The sequence below is a fragment of the Blennius ocellaris genome, assembly GCF_963422515.1.
Source record: "Blennius ocellaris genome assembly, chromosome: 14".
NCBI lineage: Eukaryota > Metazoa > Chordata > Actinopteri > Blenniiformes > Blenniidae > Blennius > Blennius ocellaris.
The window spans coordinates 9,538,982-9,549,728 of record NC_137663.1 but is presented as its reverse complement, the minus strand read 5'-3'; the positions used below and the strand labels follow the sequence as shown (position 1 = coordinate 9,549,728).

The following is a 10,747-nucleotide window of genomic DNA, read 5'->3' as shown; positions in this document are numbered from 1 at the left end:
ACTCACAATTCCTCTTTCCAGTGATGGCTTATGCTTCCTAGTGGTAACTTGAAACACCCCACCAAGAACACTTTGGATTAGAGCAATATTGCCACTGAGACAATTCTGAAGAACCGGTCGGGCATACACTCACTCACTCACTCACTCAACTCAGTCCCTCTCTCACTCTCCCTCCCTCTCTTTCTCCCCGTTTGCCAGACATGGGTGTCAGCCAAATGGTGCTATTTACTGGAGCAGGACTGGCACTTCTCCAGACCATGGGGGTAGCAGGCTTGGCAACGCAGATCACTGATGGACTCATTGAAGCGGTTCGCCAACATGGACAGCTTGCTGCCGTGACACAGAGAGCAGGGAGCGCAGCCCGAACCGCCACAATGCTGGCAGCTGTCGGCCTCCTGGAGACAGAAGAAACACATTAGAGGAGAGAAGAGGAGGAGTCAGAGGAACTCTGAGGTAAGCCAAAGGCTAAAAATGTTGGGGAAGAGATGGGACTGAGAGGGAAATTCGAGCGACACGGGGATGGAAAGGGAAAGCAGATTTGTTCACGGCTACGGGGACATTTTGTGTCCTTGAAAACCTGCAAAGATAAAATCCTGCAGTTTCTCCTGTTTTCAAAAATCATTGTCACGCAGCAATGCTCATTTTCTGAATGGTCATTATAGGTTAATGTGAGGTTTGTCACGTTTGAATCACATCCACCTGTTTTCTATAATAGAACACAGTTTTGAAATTAAACTTATTACAAAACTTGACAGTGCAGCTGTTTAACCACAAGGTCAGCTCATAAACAAAAACATAAACAGTGCAGGTCTCTCTGACTGGACTGCCCGCTGAAACACGCATTAAAAGAATATTTAAAATAGTATTTCTAATAGGCTACATACTGATTGCCTTTTTCCCACAGCCAGCAGATCATTACTGCAAAGTTTGCAGTGATGACTGTTATCAAGGACATTTTGATTGAATAACAACAGAAGATGTTTTCGATTCCATCTTTGCAATGTGGATGTCATAATCTAGTCTTCAGTATTTCCTGCTGAAAACTTTACATTTATACTCAGGTTTGTGCAGTAAGTAAGACGTTGATGAGGCTTAAAGCGTGTTTAAATATTCAGAGCTGGAAAAGAAATGCTGATCACCTCTGACCCCATTAGAATCTCTTCAGGAATCACAAAGTATAGTGATATACAGGCATTGGCAGCTTAACAGTGCATAGTTAGGCACTTTCAGAATAAAAAGTGTTGCACTGAAAACAAAAAAACTAAAAGGCCATTGTAGATAGTGCCATTAGACAGACAAAGTATGATTGAGTTTGTGGAATAATTTTGGGGAAAGCAGAGTTTACAATTAAGTAAGACATTCAGAAAAAGCAATGCGTAGCAGTGAAAGTTCAACTCAAACTGTTCCGCATTCACAAGCAAACTAATTTAGCTTTAAAATAATTCATGATTGCTTTTTTTTTACTGCTGCAATAAAAGATAAAGACCATTCTGTTGTATTTTCTGTTCAAATACAGGGTCAAAATCCTTTAAGATGCAAGTCAGATTAATTACACATGTGTAAATGTCTCCACTGGAAAAACATTAGCAAAATGGAAACACATACAAATGATTAAAAAGCTGATTTTGTCTGAACATCGCAGGTAAAAAATAATGATCATTTTAAAGCAAAAGGCTGAAAAGGGTCTTCTTCAGAGGCAAGGAAAATGAGGAAGATGAGAAAGGGATGAAAAGAAAAGTGAGGAAAGAACAGTAATCAGCCAAGGAAGTGAGGGGGAGGGAATGATAGCGACCTGGCTATCCTTGCTGGATGGTAAGTGGCAGGCAGATGCTGCAAGGGCAGAGTGAAACTGTGGACTCATCAGTATTTGTTCACAGTTGACAGATAACACTAGGACAATGAGTCGGTGGTTGTTGCAGCAGGAGGGAGGGCACAAAGGGGGGAAGAAAGAACAGGGGTACAAATAAGGTGGCAGTTACAAGGAAACGCGGAGGAGACCTTGAGATGAGGCAGATACTGTGTAGTGATTCTCTGTATAGAAATGAAAAAAAGAAAATTGAAGAAAGGAAAGAAAGAGGCACATGCAGAGAAAGTGAGACGCAGGAGAAGGAGGAGAAGGACACGATGAGAATCCAAGAAACATAAATGGGGTGATAAAACCTCTACCACACCACTGAGAACAATTTGGGCAAGGATCATTACCTTGGTATCTGTGTCGCTGATCTGCTTCTCTGGCATCTCATCCCCATAAAGAGCTTTCGCCCTCCTCCTGCTCGCCCGCTCCCTGGCCTTTGGGTATCCCTCCTCATCCACGGGAGGCACAGTGTGCTGCCGCAACAGCTCCGGCTTCTTCGGCGGCGCCCGGATGATGCGCAGGTTGCTGGTGTAGATGATTATCTTGCCAAAGTCCAACACAGAGTTCTGAAAGGAAGTGAGGAAATCAATTTCATCAGCATATGGAAAATATATCATGAGCCAAATATTGCAATAAAACATTTTTTTTTTCCTTCAAGTCTTCACCAAGGTCAAACACAGTGAATCTCAAGACTCTGGCAGGCTGTGTGCCCTCATTTAGATGTGTGTGTGTGTGTGTGTGTGTGTGTGTGTGTGTGTGTGTGTGTGTGTGTGTGTGTGTGTGTGTGTGTGTGTGTGTGTGTGTGTGTGTGTGTGTGTGTGTGTGTGTGTGTGTGTGTTGGGGGGGGGGGGGGGGGGGGGGTGCAGCTAAGTTCTAGTCTACAGTGCAGACCACATCATTAGTTGTGTGATAATGTTGAAGGGATTCAAACTGCAATAAACTATTACTCCAGATATATATTATTTAAATGAATGGATTATTTTAAACCTTTTAAGCATTTGAAATCACTTTTTAGTCTCTGTAACAATAGTTGGACACATATTTTGTGTTTCCTTTAACTGCACCCCCCCTCGACAATAGTTTTGTCCACTATTGAATAGTTCAAATTAAACTGAAAATTGTTTTGTGGGCAGCAGTCCTCAAAGAAAAAAACTGTAATCCAGATCACTGTGGTCCACGAATAAATGTAACAGATACGGTCCTGGTCACTGGGGTCTGTTGTGTCTTTTTGTTTAGAGGATAAAAGAATGGAAGTGACATGAAGCCAGCAGGCGGTGGAACTGACCTCCTCTTTGCCTGCTGCACTAATGAAGCTCCTGCCACTGCAGCACCAGAACATGAGAAATCTGCTTGTTGATGTTGTTACTCCACATTAATTGTCGTAAAATTTGCATTGCACAGCATGTGGTTGATGCTTTAATTACCTACGAGTCATCTTGAGTTGCTTACTTTTTTAAACTTTTAAGTCTTAATTGCGTGGTTTGTTCTTAACATGAACATATTATTAGGTAAATTACTTCAGAGAGGTTGATAAGTCAAGATAGTTTTATTAACTTCGAAGCACATGGGTGTTTACAATGCTACTTAATTAAAAATAATCACATGTTAATGAGACCTGAACCAAAGTCTATCCTTTAAAGATTACGTTTGACATTTGTTACACATCTTGAGAATAGAATAGAAAACTTTATTGTCATCATCACCAGTACCATGAGATTAAAAAGTCTCAACCCATCTGTGCATAATAAAATCACATTTATACAAATGATTACTTAAAGGTATACAGGAGGATTTTCAGGAATTTTAGGAAAGAACCGCCCTCTCCACCGTTTGAAAAAAATGCGCATGCGCAACGCTGTACCTGCTCCCGAGACGGAACGCCTACTAAAACGCGTGCGAGAGACATGCACGAGCCCAGTTCTCCTCATGCACGCTCTGTTTACAAGTCACAGGTCGGCATCGCTCACATAAGCGCACTTTACAAGAAGATTTGCACCAGAGGGGGTGAAACTGTGTAAAAATGTCCGAGAATAATGCGTCGGGTCGGCCACCAGCATGATGAGAAACTTGTGGAGTGAGCTGCGCGCAGGGACGAGCACGTACGACGGGCTTACGTCATATATCACCAGAATGATTGACAATTAGGAGGACCAGTTATTTTGATGATCCACCCAGAAGAAGAAAATCCTCTACTATACCTTTAATTCAATGTTTTTAGGTCTTTTGACAACAGCACCAATTTAACTTTTTCCCATTTTATAGCAATTTTCACAGAAGGTTGTGTGTTCTAAAATCGTCTGTATACTAAAAAAATCATGAATATTTATGCTGTTAATCATGTTACTTTAATCTCGTAGTCAGGATCGATCATCAATCCAGACTTGATAAAGAATATGACAGAAAATGTACACCACACACATCAGTAACATGACTGGGAATAAAAAATTTCTTTATATAAGACATACTGCAAGCTGCCTTCTGGACATTGTGTCCTTCAAGGAAAACTTTGTGGAGCTGATTCAAGTCAACATAAGGACAAACACACAACAGCCCATTCTGCAGTTACGACTTTTTACCAGAAGAGAAAAAGTATGACTCTGAATGAAGACGTCAGCAAAGAACAACCAAGAATCTTACATGAGATCAAAAAAGGACATCAACCCTCATTCAAAACTCCAGCAAGTGGTCTCTCCACTTGACATTGACAGACTGATTACACGGAGAAGTGACGCTACACAATGATGAACGCCACAATCCCCTTGCCCCAGCTTTTTGGTTTGCCTTCAAGGGAAATATCTGAAAGGTTGTGTATGCTCTACATTGGACAAAATGCTATTGCATTTCATTTTCAGTTACATTTCACACTGTCCTTTCTTCTGGAGGTGGAGCTTTGGCATAATGGTTCAATTTTGGGATTAAAACTGAAAAACATTTTAATCCTTCAACAACCTCTCCGAGAAAAAAAAAAAAATGAAATAGATAAAATAATAAAAATGTATTACTTAAAGCCCAGCTGAGCTGTTTATAAATAGAACTGGGCTCTCTAATACGAATTCATGACCACATTTTCAAGTGAAAACATAAAACAACTTTTTGAGAACCGCTCCCAAGTTGAAACTTTTTGAAAATGCTCTGACTTTTGACACTGTTGAAACGTGAGCAAATTCCCACTTGTTCTGAAATGCTGCTATGCATGCACACCTTGGCCATAGTAAATACTGTAGTTCACACATGCAATCCAGCCTCATCGTGTGTCTATACTAATGTTCGTATACTCCCATTATTAATGTTTAATTTTAAAATCTGATTTAAAAACATGATACCAGGACATTTTGACAGTGACCCAACTCTTAATTAAATTTACCCTGCTAATCTGAGAGACACATGGACTCTTCAAACTGAACCCAGACCCTTTAAACTGGACAGAGACTGTTTAAAATAATGATAAATTCTTTAGTTTCAGGCTTCAAGTCAAACATTCAAATCCAACAGCAACCTCGAGACTGATTTCTGTTCCAACCCATTGAAACTTCAGTGACTTATGGACAGCGACAGCGCAGACGGGCACGGACATGAAAAATCTCTTCTCCAGTAACCCTCACCTTGGATAATATCAAAATTCAGCAACGGCAAAAACCAGCATTGCTTACTTTGCTATCTCCCATGGCTTCATCGGTTTGGCCGGCAGCAGGCTTGTAGCTTCCCATCCCTCTGTACACATTGATTCTCTGGGCAATGAGCCCTGTTGGAGGATAGACACCTGGGTACAGAATAAAACATGCCGTTAGGATCGACTGAGAATATGCAGCAGAAGTTTCCAACTCAAGTGGAAGTCCCACATGTAAACAGTTCATACACTATTTGTAACACATTGAAGTGCATTGAAAAATAGTTCACCTGAATGATATAGTTCATTCTGCCTGGTAAATCAGTTTTTTATCACATCATCTGATACAGTGCTGGAGTCTTATCCCAAAAGATAGAGTGGAACTTAATCAAAATAGATGAAATGTCAGTGCATAGCTAAACAGCTCCACATGACTTTGCAGGCAAAATTCTGGGAACGATAATTGCATAATTTGTGATATTTTATACTGCAAAACTTTTTCACAGTTTGTAATTGTCCAGATGGTGTAAAACTCTTTCACTGTAGGCATAGCCAGAGGCTTTTTTTTTTTAATGGGAAGGAATCTGCCACTGCCAAACCTGTCTAAATGAGCACAATCATGATGCCCAGTAACCAAGACTTACATTGTTATATTATCCTGGCAAAAATCATGTCAAAACAAGAGATGCAATGCTGCCGTTAAAAAAAAGTAGCTTTTTGTACTTGCTTCTGTCTGTAATTTACTTTTCCAGGATCAAAATTGGTTTGAAGATAATAATTTTGAAAAAGAAGACTGATAATAAATCAGATTTTGTCATATTGTCAATGTAAGGTTCCTTATCAGCGGAACTAAGGTGCACTACTCAGTGGAGACAATATTAGTCACCATTGCAAACAATCACCTTGATTTGAGCGGCACTATTATCGCCACATTACAATTTCCAGTTGTTTGAGCATCCCTCTTCAAAAATGCTTTGTGGCATCTCTTGGATACCTGAATGTAGTTCCTTCAAATTTCACACAAACTCTCACTTTGACTCGTTGATCAGGGAGTCAACTTCCCTTCAGTTAGAGCTTGGTCTCCAAAAATCAAAGGTCAGAGTCATTGCATGTTTGAAAGTGCAAAGGCTTTGATGCACAACACGATTTTCAATGTGCTTCACAGGTAAATATTAGAAAACATCTAAAGATGTATAGAACACAAATATAGATATACTCTCTCGAAAAGTCTCTCTTTCATTCAAGACAAAATGCACATTTACGCATGAAGAAATCTTCTCCTGCAAACCCACGACCCAAGGGCGAAAGTACTATTTTCAAATGTAACACACACGCCCAGCTGGTCTCCGTGGAAACCCGACTGCATACAGTACAGCCCACACAAACACGGCCAAGCTCAGTCATGCATTCAAAGCCAGAGATACTTGAACTCCACTTGAAGATAAGAACCAACCCTGCTGGTCCCCATGAGTCTCCTCAAACCCGCAGAGCTGTTCCATCTCAAGGTGGCTGGGAGGGATTTTGCGATGGACAAAGCTGTGGGGGTATTTCTCCTCCGGACTGTCCAGCTCCTGACCGTCCTCGTACACATGCTTCAGTACCCGGCCGCTGTAGGACGACGCCAGCTTGAACCTCACCTGAAGTTAGAAGTGAAACGTGACCGTTTGCGCCTCTCCTCTGACGGCGTTCCCGTGCTGGGACGTTGCATCAGCGGTTACAGTGTTCATAGCTTGATGGCTCAGAATAGAATATTTGTTCGAGGGAAAAGAACCGTTTGATCAACAAGGCGGCATGCAAATGCAAAACAGCAGGTCAACACTCAGACTAACATCCAGTCCCTCTATTCTCCCTCTCTTTCTCCCTCTTTGCAGTTTGAAAACAAAAAAATGCACAGAGAACTAGTTATTGTGCTAAACAATGTGCCGCTTTTACCTCGACACGTTTCTAATCAAACATGACACATTTCCCAAAGGACCTCCAAGATAAAAATAACTCACCTTTCTGGGCTTGGTGCCTTCATAGCGCTGATTCAGTTTTCTCTGGAGTTCCTCCATGACGGCTGATGAGGAGGAATGGGGTGCAAAGAGAGCGTCAGCCCATGCAAGAATCTCCCTACCTCAGGTGAAACGACCTGAACCAGGCAGTGTGGAGTTGGCCGTGGTGAGAAGATGTCAGGACGGATGCGTTAAAGATTGGATTCATGTACAACTCGATGGAAGAAGTATGAGAGCCCAGCAGAATGGCTGCGTGTAAAGAGTGAGAGGATGATGAAGATAGGGTGACAGGGACTTCTTTCCCGTTGTCCTGCATCCAGAGTTTGACTGCACCTGCTGGTTTTCGGGGACCCACCTTTCTAGCTCTCCGTGTTCAATTATTCAAAGAGAGATCGTCTGTACAAAAGGGCGGTTCAGAAACCAGAAACCTCATCATCAAATAATTATGATCACCAGAAATAGCTGGTAGCCTGAGTGCTGCTTCAAGCGTGTGTGTGTGTGTGTGTGTGTGTGTGTGTGTGTGTGTGTGTGTGTGTGTGTGTGTGTGTGTGTGTGTGTGTGTGTGTGTGTGTGTGTGCGTGTGTGCGTGCGTGCGTGTGAATGAAAGAGAGAGAGAGAGAGAGAGAATGGAAACCTCTCCCTCTCTTTTACCCTCTTGTGTGTGTATATATCTGTATATGTTTGTGTGTATTATTAGAGTGTGTGTATATCTGTAAGAGTGTGTAAAGGATGGTTTATGGACTCTGAATTTCCATGTGGGTGTCAGAGAGAGCGAGAGAGAGAGAGAGAGAGAGAGGAGAGAGAGAAAGAGGCAGCCTCTCCCTCTCTCGCTCTTCCATGGCCGTTTGTGTGTGTGTTCTTGGGATAGTTGTATAGCTGAAAGTCATTGAACCACAGCCAAGTGTATCAGTGTTGGTAAGTAAACACAATATTGATGTCTGCTTCTTCATGTCGAATATTATTATCTTTATTTATCACCTTCATCAAAAAAAATTTCTTTTATGTAATAATAAGCTTCAGGAAGAATCAAACTGAAATATAACCTCACTTCATTTTATTACAACGTTGTGTTTATTCCATTGCAAGCGGTATGGTGTCTTTGAAAATGTCTTCCAGTCCTCGGAGTGAAACGTCGCTCTCACCTTCCATGAAGGGAAGTTTTAACACGCTTTTTTATTTTTCCCTCCACCAGCCAGACGGCGCTTCAGGGACCTTGTCTCAGACTCAAGAAGATTTAGAGACAGATCTGACGGAAAGATTAAATAGACTTATATCACAAATGCAAATCCTTTACATCGTGTAGTACAGAACAAAAAGAACCCCAAAAAATTTAAAGGAAAACTTTTCAGACATAAAACTGAGGTGAACTCTACCAAACGCAGCAAAAATTAAAGAAAAATATTTTATGGCTTTGCCCCTGTGAGTTCCACTGTGGTCTGATGTATGGAGGCTTTCATCTTTAGTGTCTGAGGTGAAATTCAGTGACGTTGGTACTTTAAAAAGTTTCACGCAGTAGTATGGTGTTTGCATGTTACTCCACAGTCCAGAAAGACGAGATGGATAAAATACATCTGTAATAGAACAACGCAAGGATTTTTCCAGCAAAGTTGGAAATCACAGTATTTCGGTTGCACTGAAAGTAAAATGGTTCACCTATTAAATGACTAACATTCTTTACTCGAGTTTCATTGTGCGATTATGTGGCGTGGTCCGTCATCCAATCAGTGTTTTGACTAAAGCCCCGTGTGCTAATTGTGTTCCTGTCAAGTGAGGTGGCACGACTGAGGAACAACAGCCATGAATTCAACACTAAATATAAAGTCTTTACATGTATTTTTTTATGAAATAACAGGTTCACAAAGTATTTCAAAGCTTGTTTGTGTTTTGTTTTTAGTTCACATATTTATTCTCATTTGTTCAGCCACCTCTCAAGAATCCTGCCATTATCTTGATAGGTTTGGATTTTTCAAATTTTGTATCGGACACTGTTGATTTAAAACACTATTGATTAAAAAAAAAAAAAAATCACTTTCAGTTTTTACACTTTTTAGTTTTCTCATGGCAGTCGGACACAGTGTTGAAGAGGCGACAGAGCTTTTGCCTTTAATTCTTAATGGTTTTTCTGATAAGAGAGACAAAGTCCCATTTTATTGCTTATTTGCTTTTCCTGTCTGAATGTATCCACTTTTAATTGCTTTTGATGCAAATTACCAAGACCTTGAAATGGAATAATCTAATAAGAAAAGACATTAAAGCAGAATATTCTTTGATGAAAAATCTTGCCCTGTGATGCCCCTCCATTTTTTTCTTTCTCACAAAGATCAGACTTTTTGTGTAAGCTGTACATTAGCGGTATTAATACATTTTACTTGCCATGACCCATGACATTAAACGATTCCTCCTAGAAAGAGGAAATCTTGAAACGCTAGCATTACATTATGCTAAACCCTTTATGCAGTCTGGAATAACTTCAACTTTATGACCTTTAAGTGTTTTACTGATTAATTCTTTGATATGAGCCAGATGAAATGTGTCAAGAAACCACATTTCAAATTGGCCCCATGAGGGAAGTGATCTTTAATCAAAATAAAGCAATTCACATAATTATACACCTATGAAAAGCAAGAGCTTTCCCTCCTTAAAATAATCACCTCATTATATTTTCTTTCTTTTTTTTTTAAGTTTTCACATCTCTTCAATTTTACTCATTGACATTTGGAGAATCGACCCGTCTGACTCGTATCACGACTAATTGGAAGCGATTCATGCTGTCAGCATCGTTTTATTTGCTCCTCAAAGATTTCAATCACATCTTTGAATGCCAGCGCAGAAGCTGAAGTTTCAATTATTTGTGCCGCACCTGTATCATATTCCAACTTGGGATCATGTGCAGGTTGATGGGAGTCAGTGGAAACATGCATCTGCTCTGTATTTGCGAATGCACGTGTAAATATATGTATTTGTATCCGTATATCTCGAATTTGTAAATACATGTATTTTTTTTTTCAACACTGCAATGCCACGTTATATCCTCTCTAGTTGAACTGATGTTGTGCCAAGTTTTTCCTGCATCCGCAAGACGCCATTTTATAGAACAAACACTAATCAAACAAATGGATGCCATTAACCTCGTTCATGTCGAGATCAATCTCGCAATTATCCTCACAGATGATTGTTATTAAGCTGAGTGTGAATGAATGGTTTAACGGCGGGAGAGCGACAAAGAGAGGCAGCATTACGAGCAGGCACCGACCCTCTGTAGGATCTTTCCTGACCGAGCGTCAGCTTAAT

The 10,747-nt window shown here is 40.6% G+C and overlaps 1 protein-coding gene across 1 annotated transcript; it reads right to left on the bottom strand.

Annotated features, from left to right (window-relative positions):
• Nucleotides 1-221: 221 nt before the first annotated feature.
• On the bottom strand, nt 222-7,516 carry grxcr2 (glutaredoxin and cysteine rich domain containing 2; the record flags this gene model as incomplete). The annotated part of the gene is made up of 5 exons (XM_080508870.1): nt 222-395; nt 2,203-2,421; nt 5,506-5,615; nt 6,916-7,099; nt 7,460-7,516. 5 exons carry the CDS (start codon nt 7,514-7,516, stop codon nt 222-224), a joined length of 744 nt encoding a protein of 247 aa, XP_080364996.1.
• Between the last annotated feature and the right edge of the window lie 3,231 nt (nt 7,517-10,747).